The sequence below is a fragment of the Eutrigla gurnardus genome, assembly GCF_963514095.1.
Source record: "Eutrigla gurnardus genome assembly, chromosome: 9".
In the NCBI taxonomy this organism is placed as follows: Eukaryota; Metazoa; Chordata; class Actinopteri; order Perciformes; family Triglidae; genus Eutrigla; species Eutrigla gurnardus.
The window spans coordinates 9,395,497-9,415,969 of NC_139923.1; the positions used below are offsets into that span (position 1 = coordinate 9,395,497).

General features: G+C 41.9%; 2 protein-coding genes across 3 annotated transcripts; both read right to left on the minus strand.

Moving 5' to 3' along the window:
- Positions 1–255: 255 nt before the first annotated feature.
- Positions 256–8,563, minus strand: tmed6 (transmembrane p24 trafficking protein 6; the record flags this gene model as incomplete). The annotated part of the gene is made up of 9 exons (XM_084017891.1): positions 256–1,667; positions 3,365–3,519; positions 3,604–3,730; positions 4,448–4,595; positions 4,890–4,899; positions 5,033–5,261; positions 7,138–7,313; positions 7,704–7,830; positions 8,351–8,563. The coding sequence occupies 9 exons, from the start codon at positions 8,561–8,563 to the stop codon at positions 1,446–1,448; spliced, it is 1,407 nt and encodes a 468-aa protein (XP_083874017.1). The 3' UTR covers positions 256–1,445.
- A 5,613-nt stretch (positions 8,564–14,176) lies between these two features.
- LOC311018983 (palmitoyltransferase ZDHHC7-like) lies at positions 14,177–20,152 on the minus strand. Of its 2 annotated transcripts, none has more exons than XM_084018126.1 (8): positions 20,019–20,152; positions 19,026–19,089; positions 18,433–18,760; positions 18,216–18,340; positions 16,906–17,002; positions 16,433–16,514; positions 15,305–15,435; positions 14,177–15,177 (listed from the first exon to the last, which is right to left on the minus strand). In XM_084018126.1, the coding sequence occupies exons 3-8, from the start codon at positions 18,733–18,735 to the stop codon at positions 14,998–15,000; spliced, it is 918 nt and encodes a 305-aa protein (XP_083874252.1). In that variant the 5' UTR covers positions 18,736–18,760; positions 19,026–19,089; positions 20,019–20,152; the 3' UTR covers positions 14,177–14,997. The 2 variants fall into 2 exon arrangements, with proteins under 2 accessions (XP_083874252.1, XP_083874251.1); XM_084018125.1 differs by having other exon boundaries at positions 14,178–15,177; positions 18,433–18,741.
- Positions 20,153–20,473: the final 321 nt, after the last annotated feature.

Genomic DNA, 20,473 nt, shown 5'->3' on the forward strand with positions numbered 1-20,473 from the left:
AGATTGAGCCGAGAAGATCAATACTGCTTTTTGCAGGCCGATCACACCAAGATGCATCAGATGAAACGTATCCACCAAATACTGTTGTTTTTCTACGGTATGGTGCACCTAGCGTGTGCTCCTCTCGCTCCTTGCTGTTTTCAGACGTGAAAAGTTTAAAATATTTACATTTTTCAGAGTCCAAAACTTATCAGAATCAATATTCCAACCTCATTCCAACACGATCACAACCTTTTCAAAGCAACAGGTGTTTAAGTTGAATGGATGACTGTGTTAACTTTCACCGGAATGCGTCCTTGGTTGTTATTGCCTATTGCTTGGCCTACCAGTATTGCTGCTCACAGCATATTGTTGCACGTTCAGGACGTCTGCCTCTTAGGAGCGGGTCAAATGATTGGCTTCCGTGCTGCAGGGAAGTGAAGAAAGTTTGGTTGGCATCCGGCAGCCAAAGAGTTTATTCAAAATGTATTAATAGTTAATGTGTTGCGTCGCCTTGGGTCCCCAGCAAAGTACAACTTGAGTTGTCTGCCCGAACTAGCTCGCAGGCTTCGCTCCATTAACAAGCCTGTTTTGAAAATGTGAGGAGAGAAAGAACAGATATTTCTTTTAAAATGAAGGGAGTAAAAGTAAAACGTTGTCATTACCTGAAATTTCCCCCCCACTGCAAGTGGCCACAATATAATTGGGCTAATGATTGTATGCCTTGTGTTTCACTCAGTGATAATTATCAGTGAGATTGGAGTGTAACAATATGTGTATTACAGCAGATATTACAGCGTGAGTCTTATGATGGACAATAACAGGATCAGAAACACTATTGTTCCACAGGGGGGAATTGGGTTACATTGACAATATGGACATCTCTTATATATTTTTTATTGTTGATATGCCAATATTCAGCTTGGGCTGTTATTAACACTTTAACAGTTAAAGTAAGAACTGTGGCCAACCAGCAACAATGTTTATAATTTTCAAATTAATTAATTTAATTGATTTCCACAACTTCTTTGTTTCCCCTTTTGTATGGGAAATGTACAAAACCACAACCCAGAAACTGAACAACCAACTGTGACAACCAAACCTTGAATTTTACCCCAAAAATGAGAAGGACCGCATCGTCTGCAAACTGTCGATATTCCTAACTGAAGTTGACCCTCTGCAGCTGGTTTTTGACAGTCGCACTAGAAATATCAACAGATCAAAGTGAAGAAGAAAAGCTTATTTCTTAATTTCTTAATTGGCATCATTTTTAAAAGAGTTGGCCCAACAAAAGCTTTGACATATCTGAGAGGTATGGACTGAACTCAAGACTATATAAGGCTATATGAACAATTCAAAGCCCCAGAACTTCTTCTCCGAACACGGATAACTTAAAATCTGATGATGAAACAGAAATCAAAGGGGTTGAAGCAGCTATGCTAGCAGATGCGTGGACGTTCTGGCCATCAGCACCGAGGCCTGCTGGAGTCCCTGTGGAAGAGCCTTTTGAGGACGAGGAGCTGCAGGTATCCAGACAGGAGGATGAGGAGGCTCTGGGTCGCCGACCACCAGGTGACGTAGTTCAAGTTGGACAGGAGGAGGTAGTGGTCCTTACCTTTCGTCATGCGGGCGTAGTTGTAATGACGCCACATATGGAAGATCTGATTCTGGAGCTTCTGCACACTCTCCTAAACCAAACACGACACATGGTTTAGTTTCATGTCATTTGTATCTCATAGCTTCCTCCCACAGTCCAAAGACATGCAGGATGGGGATAGGTTAATTGATGACTCTAAATTGCCCGTAGGTGTGAATGTGAGCGTGAATGGTTGTCTGTCTCTACATGTCGGCCCTGTGATGGACTGGCGACCTGTCCAGGGTGTACCCTGCCTTCACCCAATGATAGCTGGGATCGGCTCCAGCCCCACCACCATCCTGAATACAGGATAAAGCGGTAGAAAATGGATGGATGGATGTATCTCATAGCATACACACCTCCTAGTCTATAGATGATATATGTAATATATTCTATACAGTCACATTTTAAAAGTAAAGAAATACCTGTAGTTAGTTGCACCGATAACATTAAAAGTATTAAATAAGAATGTGGAGCAAATTAAACAAAAGAGCTCAACGCATTATTTGATTAATTATTTCTGCTTTAATGTTAACTTTATAAAAAAAAATGTATTGCTTTTATTGAAGTTAATGGATCAAAAATTGAAAATCCAATATTAAGGTCAAACATATGTAAGGCAGTTGCCTATTTTGGCCAATAGATGGCGCTGTTGTATTATTTATGCCCTCAGGCGTAATGTGATTGTTGCTGTTTGTCCTTACCGGACACGTTTTCAGGTATTTGCTCTGCTGGCCACCATGTTGGTTCAGTGTTTGTTTTTGGTTTCCAAGGTAGGCACTATAGATATCACTATAGACATCTCTCCACATCGTAGTAAAATATTTTGACCATAAATCGTTAATATGCTGTTCTATATAAATGATGTGTTTATTGAGATGTTTGTCTACCACCATGATGAAGTGTTAGGATTTATAACCTGGTTCTATACGACCGTGACTATGGCTAGCTTTTTTAGCTGTATGTGTGCTAGCTCCGCGGATACTGTTCGCTATTCATCTTCCTGTGGGTTTTCTCTCATGCTCTGTGTTTTGAGCTGAAACCTTGTTTTAAGGGGTTTAATAGCTGTGAAGGTACAGCGCTTTATTTTGAATACTGTACAATCACTTTTATATGACTTGACTGACGTTCAGTGTTTGTTTATGGTTTGCAAGGTGGAGCCACCAGCATCGACACTTAAACAGCGTGGTCTCAGCCACGATCTTAACCATCCGTGTGTCCGACTCGTCCCTCACACTGCACCCAACAAAATCAAACATCCACACAACGCACAAGTCTCCGGGTGTTTGGCCTTGAATCAGTTGTTACATTTTGTTCATCTCGATTCTTTCAGAACTGTGTGATTTGGGTGAATTGGAAAATGTTCTTTTGTACTGTTCTATTTTCATGTGCTTTGAGCAAATCTGGCAAGAAAATTCACTGTAAATCTACTACAAACAATGTTAATGATGTATATATGACATACATGATCTCACACAATTACGCATTCACAAGAACGGACTCCACAGACGGACAGACGACATACAAACATACACCCCATCACTTTCAGTAACACCGCTCATTCTATATCTCTTCATGCAGATTGTTTGTTGTTTGTTGATGAAGCATCTGTCCTTTAAAATCCCTCATATTCATAACACTTCATACAGGATTTATTTTTCTGTCCAGCTGTCGAATCAGCTCGAGCATAATGAGTTCTGACTGTGTTAAACATAAGCAAGTCTAAAATCCGTAAACCGAGACAAATACCTCGATGCCGGCCAAAGTGCTGTTGAGGACTTTCGCTCCTTCTTCCATCTCTCGCTTAGATTCCTCAAAGCCTTCATACACAACGCCAAAGTTCACAAAGACCCTCATGCCGCCAAACTGATTGTTGTGGTTCCCAAGACACAGCCGATAAAAGCCTATCGGGAGGAAACAGTAACAGTCACCTCGGAGACAATAAATGCTGATCTTGGATCTGTAATGTGTGCTTCTGATGATCCCACCTGTCACCTCAGTCTGGAAGTTCATCTGACCGGCGGCCTCGTTCTTTGACGCCACGAGAACGCCCTGCGGTGAGTTGACCGTCACAAAGAGCCGGTGATCATTGGCCATCCCTGTTACCCACTGTACCTGAGTCCACATATTAAACAAGAAGAAGAAGACCATCATGTCTGTGTGTATCAAAGCCAGACATATTCTCTTCCTCTGTTGTACATAGTCGCTTCAGTAAAATCACATCAATGAGCCACGCTGTTCGTTACCTTACTTAAAGGTGCTGAATTTGAAATTCAAACCATATCTATTGCCTCTGCATGGCTCTCAACACGGCTGAGCCAGTGGCTAGCAGCTAAGGGTGCAAATAGTGTTAACAGTGTAAACATCAGCAACAGTGCTGACAGAACTAACGGTGTTAAGGGGAAACCAGCCATGCATCTTTGACCGATATTTTTAATTTGTCGTCATTATTTCATCAACATCTGTCTGCCGATGTTCGGAAATTAGTCATGCCTATCTGAAATTGACCCGTTCAACTTTTGCAGGTTTGTGTTTAATTACTGTAGTGACTCCAGATGAAGTTAAAACTGGCTTTGAAGAAATCTCTCCTTTTTAATCTCAAGGTGCATGAGCACATTTCTGTAAACTATGCCACAACTATGACATTGACATTGGTCACATGTATAAAAGTCAAACTGGATGACCTTTAAAATCAGTGCGATAAGCCTGAATGACAAAAAGGCACACCGACGCAGAAACACGCCATATTGTGCCTTCATTTCATGACACATACAAATTACAGGTGTAAAGATGAAACCCGATCCTGCAGGATTACCAGAGATGAACTCTCACCATGTACGTCAGATAGAAGCTTCCACTCTGGTGAGCAAAGTGCCAGAAACACTCCATCCCGGCGGCGGGAACCTGGATGGCAAAGTCGTACTTGTCTGATCCTCTGAACAATCCGGCGCCCATCTCATCGAGCGACGGTTCGGACTTCCTGGTCCAGACGCACCGGGAGCTCAGCACGATGAGCAGAAGCTTCAGCAGCATGACCGCAGTTCATTAGTGGAAGCAGCTTTCACCGTTTCCTTCTGTTGATTCTCAGATATCAGCTGGGAAAGGAATTATTAACTACATCCACACGCTCAACGTGCATGATAACATATCAATGAAACCACAATAACTCACTCACGTCAATACACTTAACCATTACAGGAGCTCAGAAACACTTTCATCCTTTTTACTTGCATTAATTTGTAAAAGAATATAATATTATACCTCAGCATTTCACAATAATACAGCTGGAGGGAGGAAAGAGAAAACAGAAGCCTACTTTACTGATTTTAAGAAAGTAGTAGTAAAGTTTATTATACTGTGTGAAAACATACAAGTACACAAAGACAATACACGCTTCGCACAGCAGAGTCCGTCAGCAGCGGGGTTTCTCCTCCTCACTGCAGGTCTTAGTGACGAAGAGTCTTTTGAGGAAGAGGAGCTGCAGGTACCCGGAGGTGACGATGAGGAGGCTGAGGGCCAGCGACCAGCGGGTGACGTACGTGGCATTGGACTGCAGCAGGAAGTAGTCGGCGCTCCTCCTCATGCGGCCAAAGTTGTAGTAGCGGAACATGTGGAAGACGTAGTTCTCCACTTTGTGAGTCGCATCCTGCAACAAATACTACTATTACTGCTACTGTCATTACTATTACAAATACTACTGCTCCTGTCATTACTATTACAAATACTACTATTACTACTCCTGTCATTACTATTCCAAATACTGCTATTACTGCTCATGTCATTATTACAAATACTACCATTACCGCTCCTGTCATTACTACTACAAATACTACTATTACTGCTACTGTCATTACTATTGCAAATATTACTATTACTGCTGTCATTATTGTTACAAATACTACTATAACTGCTACTGTCATTACTATTACAAATACTAATATTACTGCTACTGTCATTACTATTAAAATACTACTATTACTGCTGCTGTAAATACTTTTACAAATACTACTATTACTGCTCCTGTCATTACTACTACAAATACTAATATTACTCCTACTGTCATTACTACTACAAATACTAATATTACTTCTACTGTCATTACCATTACAAATACTACTATTACTGCTACTGTCATTGCTATTGTAAATACTAATATAACTGCTACTGTCATTACTATTACAAATACTACTGCTCCTGTCATTACTATTACAAATAATACTATTACTACTCCTGTCATTACTATTACAAATACTGCTATTACTGCTCATGTCATTATTACAAATACTACCATTACCGCTCCTGTCATTACTACTACAAATACTACTATTACTGCTACTGTCATTACTATTACAAATACTAATATAACTGCTACTGTCATTGCTAATACAAATACTATTATTACTGCTACTGTCATTACTATTACTGTTGCTGTCATTACTATTACAAATACTACTATTACTGCTACTGTCATATAACAAATACTACTATTACTGCTGCTGTCATTAGCATTAGCATTAGCTACTACACTCACTACTACTGTCACTTTTTCATAACTGCCATCGTTACTGTTACAACATATATCACACACTATTATGACTATAGTACTATTGACATTTATATTACTACTACCACCACTACTTCTACTTTTCTATATCTCAGAGGGAAATATTTTACTTTTTACTGCACTAAATTTGTCTAACAGCTTTAGTAACTTTTTACAAATTCAAATTTTTACTCACCAAATGTAAAAAGATTTTTATAAAATATGACGTTAAAGTAGTAATAAATAATAGATAATTAGTCGATTGAAAGATATTTGAAACCTGTTCTAATTGTTACCTCCGCCACAAGATAATGAGACCGACATGTCAGTGAGTGAGTGAGTGAGTGAGTGAGTGAGTGAGTGAGTGAGTGAGTGAGTGAGTGCATCTTTGTGTCTGTAATCTCTTATTCTGCTGTAGCAAACTGCATTATATTCTGTTATGGCCGCATGCTCAAACATCTCTCGTGGTTAGCGTGACTCACACTTTCTCAAATCACCTTCTATTGCCTGCTTGCCGCGCCTCCTATCTGACATATTGCATGGCAGCTGCTCAGCTGATTTCTGGCTCCTCCATAATAGTAGAAGAGTCACACGTTCATACTTGTACTACGTTTTAATGATTATACTGTCACATTTAATATTCCACAAAGTCTGTTGAGTGTATCGCCGAATGAGGTAACATGAAAGTCGATACTTTGCAGAATTACGAAATGCGTTTCTGTGGCGACATTCTCTGAAAGCCAAAAACACATGTGCAATACCACTTATCACCATTAGTGTCGCCAAAGAGAGCAAAACAGATATTTGAGATGGTAACTTTGAGTTAAATTTTTAATGCAGGACTATTACTTGTAGATTATCTTCAGTGAGGAATTAATTAATTGAAGGATCCAAATAATTCCTCCACCACTACTGATGTGTGTGCCTTTGTGTGTGTATGTGTGTGTGTGTGTGTGTGTGTGTGTGTGTGTGTGTGTACCTCTATGACGCTCAGAGTGTTGTTCACGGCTTTGCTGACTTCCTCTTTCTTCTTCTTCTCCTCCTCTTTGCGCTTGGCTGGGTCTTGGTAGCCGTCGTAGTAAACGCCAAAGCTGAGGAAGACCTGCATGGTTCCGAAACGGTTGTGGAAGTTGCTGAAACACATCTGGTAGAAACCTGGAGAGACACACAATACACACACAATAGATGATATATCTCATTGATCTCTGTGAAAGCATCAACTTTTCAGTGACAGGCATGGTCGCACCACTCAGAAATGTTGGCCAATCAAACCATACAAGAGGCGGAGTTAACTACTTGATGCAGTTTTCAGTATGTCGTAAAGCCAAAACCTCCGCGGTTCAGCTTCATTCACATGAAGTGAAACAATGAAACTAAAGACAGACAGAAAGACAGACAGACACAGAGATGGACAGACAGACGTAGAGACACGCAGACAGGCAAACATACAGACAGATAGACAGACACACACAGACAGAAATACACAGATACATACAAAGATACACAGATACAGACAGACATAGAGACAGGCAGACAGACAGCTACCTGTTTCCTCGGCCTCAAAGTTGATCTGACCCTTCGCATCATCGACAGTCGACACTAAGAGGCTGCTGGGAGCGTTAACAGTGACAGACAGATGTCTGTCATGGCCGACTCCCGTCACCCACTGGACCTACAGACAGACAGACAGACAGTGCAGAGAGTTCAATGCATCAGAGTAACATGTACATTTGCATGCAATGCAGGAATCTTGTCAAGCTTCTATGTTTGGATGACATTATAAATTATATCAGTGGCTTCCATCTATTCCTTTGGCCTTCACACCAGGCAGATCTGGTTTAGGCATTTGGCTTCTCTCCATGGGGGATACTGCTCCTTATGGCTTAACGCTGATTATATCAGATAGTTGGTCTCAGTGATGGTAGCAGCATTCACATCTCCTACAGACTTTCAGAGGGTGCTTCGCCTCTGATCTGTGATTTGCCTCTGATCGGTATGACAAACCACATTTGTTTGTCTGTAAGAGCTCTACGAGAATATCAAACAAAATGTTCTGCCAAACTCAGCCGTTATTCCTTTGAAGGGATTTCTTCTCGTAGGACAACATTTTGAAACAGATGTTTATACTTAAGATTTGAAAGCTTTAATTGAACGCAAAGATTAAAAGAAACCAGCTCTGTGGTTCTTCTTACCATGAAGTTCAGGAAGAATCTCTCTCCACGGTGAGCGAAGTGCCAGAAACACTCCAACCCCGAAGCAGGAAGCACCACGGCGAAGTCGTACTGGTCGGTGCCCCAGAACAGCTCCTGGTCCGTTATGTTGGGGTGGGGGTCTGTCCAGGGCCCGCCATGAACCGGAGCCCAAAACACGAAGACGAGATACAAGCAGGGGACCCTGAACCACATGTCTGAAAACAAGAAGAGCCCCTATCTAAATGAAAAAGCTGCAGCTCAAGTCTGCGTGGAGAGATCTGAAATGATTAACTGGCAACCAACATGTCGCCTCCATCGGTGGGAAAACTGGGCTGCGTCCACAGCTGGAGGAGAATAACAGTTCAGTCTGCAGAAGGAAAGGCTGACCACACAGGTCCAGATCCCTCTCACTCAGATGATCAACAGGCAAGAAGAAACAGATGGTCATTATTTAAAGAGAGAGCTGCAAGCATGAGTCCTAAAAACCAGGAATGGGGTTCAGGTTCCCTTGTCTTGAAATCAGTGTGTTTTTTGAAAGTGTTTTTATGTTAGATGACTGAAATGATGTCTGTGGTTGACACAAGCTGAAGAGATTTAACATTTCTTTCTATGATGTTAAATACATCTGGTGAATTTTGAAGCTTAAAAAAGGTGTAAAGCTGAATGAGCCAACGAAGCGTAGTTTAGTGATGGTGACGTGAAGTCATGTGACCCTTTGTAGTTTGTTTATAACCTAAAAAGCTAGCCATTTTTTTATGTTGGTATACAATCCACAATTCAATGTAGAGAAGAAAAGAAGAAAATCCTGTTCAGAGAAGACCTTCCCAACACTCCCAGTATGAATGTGAGGAAGACTACTGGGAGAAGTTGGACGTTCATTTATGGAGACTCGTATCAGTATGAGCCTGAAACTCACACAAGCCAGAGGTCTAGCTTCAGCCAGTTGACTTTCTTTATACTTTGGCTCCGCCCTCTGAGCTGTCAATCACAAGAGCTGAATGTTATTACGCCTGGAAAAATAGTTCCTTACAAGAACTGAACTTCTAACTGGAATTGAAGCTAGAAGGAGGATTTTAACGAGGTTAGTTTTAACGATCCATGACAAACATTTTCAGGAACATTCTGTCAAGTTTATCATGTTAATGGTCATACAAACGATCTCAAAAATCAAGCAACTTTGTTAAACATGGTAGCGGTTAATGTTAACTAGGTGGCCGATGTTAGTAACATGGTATGGTCCTTGTGAGATGCTCATGTTTTATCAGTGTAAAACAAAGTCAACGAAGAATCGATCGGCTTGGTGACGAGATGCCAAAACACCGGAGGAAAGGCTATTCTGGTCAGGAACACTGGACTACATTTACATTTAGCAAACACTTTTGTCCAAAGAGACTTACAAGCATCAGCCATTCTGATGTTAACAATGCAGATCATTAAAATATTTTGTAAAAAGTAGCAGACTCCTGCTAAGCTCCCCCTGCTGAATAAATACAGTTTGGAAATGTTCTCACACAAAATATTAGAGAGTGAATTATTATGTTTAACTTCCCACTGCTCTAAACACTAGTTGGCTCTACAGCTTATAATACCCAATTAAGTCGGACACATGTGCACTTCACGGACTTTTTTTATTTTTTTTTATTTAAACTTTATTAATAATTATATACATAACAAAAACTGTTGGGCCAGGGGAAACTTCACGGACTTTGCACAAAGAATATGGCCTACCCAGTGGCGCTGGCTTTCTTCCTCGCGGACGAATTTGAGGCATTGGAACTCCCCTTGTTGATGGAGGCTGAGGAGCAAAGGTGAGGAATTTTCTCACGTGGGAAATTCCACGTGGTAATTCTAACCAACAAGGGCAACGTTGAGGGGAGTGTCTTATGTCCGCACTTATTTGAGACCTGCACAGAAAAGCATGCGGAGGGAGGTACCCTGGAGATCCCGCAAGTTTTTAAAGCCATGTGACATGTCGCAAAGGGAAGTTATCACCAGCATTTCTGACGTTTTTATCCCAGAATGCCTGGTTATGCGAGGCAAATGCATGCGCATGCATGATTGGAAACGCGCCTAATGACAGCAAACACACCTGCTCTATGTAACCGGACTTCAGGGTTGAGAACCGCGTCCAGTAGTTTCCGTTGTCTCTGGTTCTCCCTGGACTGGAAGTCCAGCTCCTCCTCGTACTCCGCCACCCTTCTTTCAAACACCTCGAAGATCTCATCGGCGGCCGCAGTTAGTTGCTGGCTCACAAAGGCTCTCAGCATTCCTACTATAGCAATTTCTGCTGTTCCCATCCAGAAACGCTGCGTCAAACCTGCGTGGTCACTCTAACCAGCTAGCTAGCGAGCTACCTTCGTTGGCTTCGTAGGACGTGAGGGGTTAATTAAGACATTTTTCAAATACAGGGGGTCCATTCAGACGGAAAAATACAATCTGGTCATTATCGAGAAGTCACTACAAACGAGCTCTGTGGTCGAGTCCCGTCCCAGTCCACTTCCTGTCAGCTAGCACGCTAGGCTAACCAAAAGTAGCAGTCATGGATAACGGAGACGAAATGAAAATGTGCACAAAATCCACAAACAAACGTTTATCCATGTCTACGGGCACCTGTGTGTCTCATCAAATGACACAATAATATGAAATGAGACGGACTTACAAATAAATAAAACAAAAACACGACTTAAGGGAACAAGCTTTAACTGGACTTAACGAGTGAATTGCTTCCGGTTCCGCTTCTCCTTCAAAATAAAACTTCTGCAGGGCCATATAGTCGAGATTTTATTGTTGTTACATCTACACTGAACAAATACACTCACCGGCCACTTTATTAGGTACACCTTGCTAGTACCGGGTTGGATCCCCTTTTGCCTTCAGAACTGCCTTAATCCTTCGTGGCATAGATTCAACAAGGTACTGGAAACATTCCTCAGAGTGTTTGGTCCATATTGACATGATAGCATCACGCAGTTGCTGGAGATTTGTCGGCTGCACATCCATGATGCAAATCTCCCGTTCCACCACATCCGTAAGGTTTGGATTGAGATCTGGTGACTGTGGAGGCCATTTGAGTACAGTGAACTCATTGTCATGTTCAAGAAACCAGTCTGAGATGATTGGCACTTTATGACATGGCGCGTTATCCTGCTGGAAGTAGCCATCAGAAGATGGGTACACTGTGGTCATAAAGGGATGACATGGTCAGCAACAATACTCAGGTAGGCTGTGGCGTTGACACGATGCTCAATTGGTACTAATGGGCCCAAAGTGTGCCAAGAAAATATCCCCCACACCATTACACCACCACCACCAGCCTGAACCATTGATACAAGGCGGGATGGATCCATGCTTTCATGTTGTTGACGCCAAATTCTGACCCTACCATCCGAATGTCGCAGCAGAAATCGAGACTCATCAGACCAGGCAACGTTTTTCCAAACTTCTATTGTCCAATTTTGGTGAGCCTGTGCGAATTGTAGCCTCAGTTTCCTGTTCTTAGCTGACAGGAGTGGCACCCGGTGTGGTCTTCTGCTGCTGTAGCCCATCCGCCTCAAGGTTTGACGTGTTGTGTGTTTAGAGATGCTCTTCTGCATACCTCGGTTGTAACGAGTGGTTATTTGAGTTACTGTTGCCTTTCTATCAGCTCGAACCAGTCTGGCCATTCTCCTCTGACCTCTGGCATCAACAAGGCATTTGCGCCCACAGAACTGCAGCTCACTGGATATTTTCTCTTTTTCGGACCATTCTCTGTAAACCCTAGAGATGGTTGTGCGTGAAAATCCCAGCAGTTTCTGAAATACTCAGACCAGCCCGTCTGGCACCAACAACCATGCCACATTCAAAGTCACTTAAATCACCTTTCTTCCACATTCTGATGCTCGGTTTGAACTGCAGCAGATTGTCTTGACCATGTCTACATGCCTAAATGCATTAAGTTGCTGCCATGTGATTGGCTGATTAGAAATTTGCATTAACGAGCAGTTGGACAGGTGTACCTAATAAAGTGGCCGGTGAGTGTATATACACGCCAAAATCAAAGATCTCAGAATGTTACTAGGTACGCAATAGGCCCTTTTCTCTCAAATTTTGTTAATGAAATGTGTTTAAATCTGTGTTATCTACTTGGCTGAGATAATCCATCCACTGGCATATCAAGATGCTGATAAGACAGCATGATTATTGCAAAGGTGTGCCAAACCACTCACCCACATGATACTGATGATACATCATACTGTCTGCCATCTTCCCTATACAGTGAAAACCGTGATTCATCCGTGAAGGTAACACTTCTCCAAAGTGCAAGACGCCATCAAAGGTGAGCATTTGCCTCCTCAAGTCGGTTACGATGACGAACTGCAGTCAGGTCAAAACCCCAGTAAGGGCCACGAGCATGCAGACCAGCTTCCCTGAGACTTCGTTTCTGAAGTTCTTTGGTTATGCAAATCAGAAGGTGAGATTCTGTGGAAATAGAGAGATACACTGTTTATTCTAAATTGAAGCAGATCAACATATAAAAAAGCTCTGAAATCTTATTTAACAAATGTAGTCGCTCCAGCTCAAATACATTCTTTGAAAAGTCAGATTCTCAATTTCTCCTTTCAAAAGTTTTTCCAGGAGTTTTCGAGAGGAGATATCATTTTTGTGGAAGATAATTTTGTGAATAATCATTATACATAACTCCCCTGATTAGGAGGAAGAAGCACTTTGAAATCAGCTGTTCATCCAGCGAAGGAAGAAAAACTGTTCAGCCCCAATTGGTCACATACACCAAAGAGCATTTCAGGAATGACAGACATTTACATTTTCCAAACAAAGTCACAAAGAAACTTAACTTTACGGGAATTAGCTGAGGCCATTAGTTCTGCAGCTATTTGGTCATATACAAAAGGATTGGACACATTGGATAAAATAGCCACGGCTACACCAATTGACATTTAGCGACATAATTAGCGTGATGCACATCATGGCTGCAAATTTATCGGAAGGTTTGACGATAGGATTTAAATGCAGAATGAGGTTGTCGGGTGGAAATCATCAAGAGAAAATTAGCAACTTACTACATCTGTACAGTTGAGAAGGATGAGTGAATCTTCAAGCAGAGGAAGGTGAGAGAAATTAAAAAAGTTCTTGCAAAAGCCAAATGTCATGTATCCTGATGAAACACAAAATCCCAATTTACTTTTTTTTTTAATGTATGCAATACCTACTCCAAACAAACAGGGGCAGCACAACGCTTGCATTTTTAGTCCACTAGATGGTGTTATTCCTGTGTGGTCAGCGGGAAAGTCTGGGAGAAGACAGCGGGTGAAAACAAAACTATCTTTTTAGATATAACAGATGTTGACAAAATGCATCATTAGCAGTTAAAAAAAAAGGGTAATGAATTTTTTGCACATTACAAAATGTTTAAAACCACGTATTTTGACTTAAAGTATATACCGTATCATAGCAGCCCCCAGAAGCTACAGTGACTCACTATCGCCCCTCCAGATGCACGTGGTATGACAGACGGGCCTCGGCTAGCTGGTAAGCATGCTCATGTCAGTTCATATTTCTGCAGCACAACAGAGATATAAACACTAAGTGTAAGTTCATTTATACAAGTTAGAACTAAAATTCTGGCCAAATCTTACAGATTGCACCTTTTAAGGAAGGGAAAAATAGGTTGATTTGGAGGAGATATTTGGGCTTGAACATCTGCTTCAAAGGGAACTTCCATCCATCCATCCATTTTCTACCGCTTATCCAGTATTCAGGGTCGCGGGGGGGCTGGAGCCGATCCCAGCTGTTCAAAGGGAACTTTTCCAAAATATTGTCAGGAAGAAAAATGTATGTTTTTTTTTGCATGCTTTTAATTTCATACATGCATGGGGAGACATGATCCACATTCCTGCCACTGGTGTTACGCTATTCCACTGATCTACAGACAGTTTTATTGCACCAAGAACAGCAATGTGCCAAAAGAAGTACTGCATGCGAGGAAACATGAATGCAAACAATGCAAGATTTTAAAATACTTAGATAATCCTTTTTACCAAGAAGACTTTTTTGCTGGACCTCAAAGATCCACAGTGTGTTTACTGAGAAACACAAGTAGTGTTTGTTTACAAGGAAACTCCACAGGACCTTTAAATACAGGATATGATTTCAATCAACAGAAAGTAAAAATCAATATTGTGATTGCGTCATATTTCACTTTTTAATTTCTAAATCGATGCACACAGTGCAGATCAATCAGAGCAGTGACCTTCTTAATGATTGGGAACCAGTCAAATCATAAATGACAGTGGTCAGCAACTGCTCTCAGAAGGTCCAGCATCTTAATGAGCACATTAAAAAGAAAACATCGAGACTCCAAGTCTGATCCAGAGTCCAACTGATTGATGTGGAGGAGACTCCACAGATCCAGCAGCATCGGCCTCCAGTCAGTCTGACCAGATTAGATGTTTGATTCCTCCAGTAGGGGGTGATGATCCCCCACCTGACAGGAAGGTCAAAGGTCAAACGTGAGACCAAACCTCCGGCAACAGAGTCTGAAGCTGGTTTCTGCAGCTCAGAAACAGCCCAGAGGTAGTGCTCTGCAAAACCCAGCGGGTTCCCTGCAGGTTCAGCATCACCACCGTGGTTTCGTTTAGACCGTCAGTCTGTCACACCGAGAACTCCGCCCCGCCCTTCCAGGTGCGCCTGGGGAGCAAGGTTGGTAGTTTGAGTCCTGCGAAGGGGCTGATCCACAGTAGCGAGGGCTGACCTCCGAACACCAGCCTCAGCCCCGCCCAGCGAGTCTGACGCTCCCACGTTGGCTTCTCGTTCTTCAGACGCTCGATCTCCTGACACAAAGATACACAATCTTGTTACACGCTCACACACACACACAACCTTGTCTCACACACCATCTCATCTCCGAGAACGTCATATTATTATTATTATATGCAGAGGGCGAATATGTGAGCTCACCGTCTCGTCGTTGCAGATAGAGTGGAGCTGAGTGCTGAACATCACGGCGGTGAAGGTGAAGAAGAGGAGGGCTTCCATGCAGAGGAAGATCATCAGCATCATCGTCACCGGCGGGGAAAAATCACTGCACTCTGGGAACAGAAACACAGCACAGCTGACTTCTGTCACAACAGACTCCTGATTCAAGAAGATGCTGGGTGAACCCAGATCCATACCAGTGGGGATATGTGTTGGTGAATTATGATTAATGTACACAACTATCTGTGTCTCGTATGTCTAACACTGTCTGCATGAGTTCAAACCTTTGATCACTTTGACTTCTGTCCAGGTTTCATAGTGGGTTTGATTCAGGTTTTGCCTCTGTGACTCCCTCTAGTGGATGGACCTACACAGTCCAGCTGTGATTAACAGTCATATTTTAGACTAGAACAAAATGACAGGATAAAGTTATCAGTAACTATCAGCTTGTGTATTTAAGCCAGCATAAATACCAGCAGGATGAAACTAGATGAATTACAAATCATTCAACTATTAGATCTCTGTGGACTCAGAGTTTAGATTGCAGTTATCCTGATCATGCACGACTAATAGAGGAGGGCTATCGGTAAGTATACGGGGTCGGTTTCCCGATAACGCCATCCCGCAGCGATTTACGAAGACTCTTATGTTTACTTTATGCGATCACAGGCTATGTGAGAAAGTCAGGTTATTTATCAATGAACCACTGAGGAATAGTGACAAAATGTGCTTTTCATGATTAACCGGCTGCGTAAAGTTACCAAACGTTGAAAGTTGGCTGAAGAGAGGGAAGACATCGTTACATCTGGTTTCAAAACGAAAACAACCAGAAGTGGCTAGTTTGAAATATCTCAGAGAACGTGTGAAAACAATTAGAAACTGACATTATTTTGACAAACGTGGGAATCTAGATGGTTCCTTTTTCACCTGCAATGTTTCTAAAAATCAATAAGGTTATATATTTACAGTCCCTGAAAGAGAAGTTCAACAGCTTTAGCCTTCCTCTGCAGCCACTCACCCACCCAGCCAGTAAGACAGAAAGCCCCTGAGACGAATGTAGGCCGTCATTAAAATCAAACAAAGCATAAATCAGCAGCTTTTGGGACTGACCTCTCCACTGGACTCTGACGCAGGTGATGAACTGGTATCCACAGAGAGCCAGAGCATGGCTGGAGATCATGGAGATGTACATCTGTGGACAGAAGAAAGCGTACAAGTGAGACAAAATGTGTTGTGTGCATTTTCATTAATTGTCTCTGTTTTTTAGTGTATCCGAGTCAGCTCTAAACACTTTTCTAACTATTTACAACAGTCTACTCTAATCATACACAGATTCATCACCGTTGTTGCTTCCTTAAATCAGCAGATGAAGACCGACCGGTTCCCGAGTCAGGACTGAACGTTAAGAACAGACAAATATGGGAGTCACTTAACAAGAGTAATTTGTCCCAGGAATGACTAAAGTCAGATCTTAAGTAGGAAAAATAAAACCAAAAACAAACATCTCTGGTTTTACATGAACATTCTGCATTCTCTGGTCGACGTCATGTGTCGTAAGGCGATGCGACAGGAAGTGAACTTACAGTGAAGAGGACGAAGAAACGCTGGTTCTTCTCCCCGACACAGTTGTTGACCCAGGGACAGTGGTGGTCCATCTTGCGGATGCAGCGCTTACAGATGCTGCAGGCGAAGACAGGAACATGGCGGTTAGACCGACTCATTAATGGTTTTAAAATAAATCGCCTCGTCGACATCTTTAACAGATGATGACCGTTTCTGAACAGACGTTTCCCCGCCAGTTAAAAATACAAGTATAGGAAAGAATTACGACATCAAGAGACATTCTTTGAATCCGTCGATCACAGCTCTGTTTCAATCAATGAAGTATAAAATAATTAGGTTAAAGATAACTCTTGCTGATTTTTCAAACAGTAAAACAACATTTTCACGGTTCATTCTCGTCCTTTGACGTCCTCATTTCTATGCCAACAGGCGCAAAGAGTCCAAAGAAGCTTTGGATGAAATCATAAAAGCCGTGTAATACGGTTGAAAGCAGAGCTGAACTTCATAGAGGGAATCTAATTTACTCACTAAATATAAACTATGGAATTTCTTCATGAACACAACAGACATTTGTTTGTGTCTTTTTTTCCCCAAACAGAAGATAAACTAGCAGGAAACGTGATATTAATATAGAAATCATAAGCTGCACGTAACAACCAATTCATTGAGTTTAGAATTATCACCAACTCTGCTTCACAGAGCTTTTTAGCCTCTTTTAAATCCTGGTTTTGGTTTTACAGTCATTTAGCCATGTATTGTTCAGAAAACCTACGGAATCATTTAATGCATCTTTAAAAATCGCAGAGTGTCTCTATGACGATGGTGATCAGTAAAAAGTCCAAAGTCATGCTTTGTTAGGTCCGTCTGCCAGACAACAAGCTACCTACTTTTTAAATGCTGGTTTTCTGAATGGAGTCTGGTTGATGGGTGCTAGGCTATGCTAACATTGTAGCTGCTCCATCAACACACCAAATAAGGTCATCTAGACATAAATACGGCAGAGACCTTGTTGTTTGGACCACAGACGGTCTCTGGTTTCCAAACTTAGTCTGGTCTGGTCTCTGGAATAATGTGAGCTACTATCATAGACCTCTGGGGGACCGCAGAATAGGGAGACAACATTTTTTTCCTCCGTTTAGGATTCAGCAATGTCAGGACGATGATCTCAATGATGAGAGACTTTAGAGACACAGCGTCGCCTGAATTTCTTACTTAGTTGAAATATTTAAACTAAACAACTACTTCATGCTGGAAAAAACTTCACTTTGCATTTGGTGTGAACATGGCGTACATATTGAAACTCCCTCCAGGTATTATGAACCCTTCTGACCTGCAGTGATGAGCCCTCTCAGGTTTGATGCTGCAGCATTTTGGACATTTGTAGATGACCTCCCCTGGCTTCAGCTGCAGACTCTCCATGTACTTTTTAGTGGCATTTCCTTTAGGAACGGCTCCCTTGTAAAGAGAAAACAGTTCACAGCTTAGTTTTAACTCTGACCCATCTATTTTTTGCCATGACACCAAAACCATCCCCTCAGCTTCCTCACCGGGTCGGTCAGCATGGTGCGGAGGTGGGAGGCCAGCGCCAGCACAGCCAGGCTGTTGAAGAGCACACCGTTGACGACGGCATACCAGAAGCTCCTGGAGGGCAGCAGCATCACGAAGGTCACCACAAAGTCGGCAAAGAAGACCAGGAACCAGGTGATGAAAGCACACACCATGCCGCAGCAGTCTTGGATGAACCAGACTCGCTTCGCATCACTGTGTGAACTCCTCTCCGCCTCCTCCTCCTCTCCGTCTAGCAGGGGCCGCTGCTGCTCCACATCCCTCAGCCTGTGGCCCGAGGACATTCTGCCCTGATGGACGAAAGATGGGCTAAAATTGTTTTTTATTGATATAAGATATTTACAACCAGCTGAAATTATTTTGTGATTTATGTGTCTCTTTTTTTGTTTACTGCTTCGTCACTGGATTTAATCAGTACTTCAATAAAATACAAGTTGGCCATCTGAGGTTCACAGATATATTTTTGTGAGAAGTTCCATGTAAGTAATGTGTAAACCATGATCCTCGTCATGGTGGGAAAGCCGTTGAAACAGCATCACAAACAAGATTCAGATGATGATGCATATTTACTTACTTGAAAGTGTCTCTACTTTACAGCATTATGTGTCGTCCTCTTGTTGCTCCATGGTGTCACATCGCTGTAGACGGCAGAGACAAAAGTAAAAATATTAATACCAATTTAACTAGTTAAATCTCGAGCGATGCATCATTATATTAGATTATCATCTGTGCTGCTAGAACCACGTATCTCCCGTTTTCAGCTTTGTGACCTTTTTAAACAGTTTATTTCGTTTAAGAAGCAGGATTTTTGTTGATGTTCAGATACACTTCATCCTTCAGTTTATCAAAAACATTCAACACATTTGGAGATACGTGGTTTAACCTGGACAGGAAGTAACTAAAGCTGTCAGACAGGTTGAGTGGAGTAAAAAAAATACTTGTAGATGTAGTAGGCAAAACACAAATATTTGTACTTAACGCAGCACTGAAGTAAATGTACTTAGTTAGATTCAAACATGGAGTGTAACTTTGCATTAACGTTCATCTGCCTCTATACATCATAGCAAAACAGTATGTGGCTAAGCTAGCGTCCACGTTAGCATAACAAAGCTAGCAGCCGCCTGACCTACTTGTAGCTTATTAGCTGTACACAAGTTAGGCAGATTTAGCTGCAGTATATGATCTGACTTCAATAAAGAGCTCGAGCTGGTTACAAGCCGGTACGTTAACGACTGTCACATATAACTCCACGAGCTAGCTAACCCGAGTTAGCTAACAGTTAGCTTAACACGCCGTCATACGTTTATCTCCAAATTATTAGTATTTTTAGATATTCAGCAAAGGGCAGGTAAACCAATCAAGACCTGCAGCTGACCACGCGAGACGATTCATTTAGTGGGCGATTTCAACCGGAATGATATAATAGCAAACGTTAGCTAGGTTAGCTAGCAACATCTTCCGAGGGGCTGAACGGAGGTTAAACAGTATCCAAACAGCACAAACAGCAGTTCCGGGTGTTGCGTATATTATTGTTATAACCCGCATTACGTTGAGTAAGATTACGCACCTTTAAAAAACAAATCGTAAATTAGTTTCAAGCAACAATGTCAAATTAAATCCATTCCTCCAGCGTTTGTACGCAGCCCCGTTCCGGACTCACGTAAGCCCTGACGTCATGCTGCCATAGAAGCGCAGAAGAAGAAAGCAGCTGTGAGCCACCCTTTGACGGACAATTTTGTCAAACCAGCCAGGCTTCATTCCTGAAATATTTTCTCTAGTAAACAAAACAGAACAGCTCGTTTGGAAACGCTTCCGGTACCTCACCTTAGTGTCGCTTTTCAAAAAATGTTTGGCGTTAAATTGGCTCTCAGTTGCCCCTTGCGGCCAATGGAGGAAAATCACCCAGTGAAAATATTTAGTCGAAGAAAAGGTACAGAAAAATGTTTGACATTTACTAAATAACAATGTAAAAAAACAATGTCCTCAACTGAATAGAATCAATAGAATTGTTGATTTTTATCG

Excerpts from the sequence above, each read along its gene's own strand:
- LOC311018983 (XM_084018126.1), bottom strand. The coding sequence starts at position 18,735 with ATGTCCTCGGGCCACAGGCTGAGGGATGTGGAGCAGCAGCGGCCCCTG. Across the intron at positions 16,515-16,905 it reads GTTTCTTCGTCCTCTTCACT|ATGTACATCTCCATGATCTC; the intron begins GTAAGTTCACTT and ends TTCTGTCCACAG. Across the intron at positions 15,178-15,304 it reads CTATCTGCAACGACGAGACG|GAGATCGAGCGTCTGAAGAA; the intron begins GTGAGCTCACAT and ends TCTTTGTGTCAG.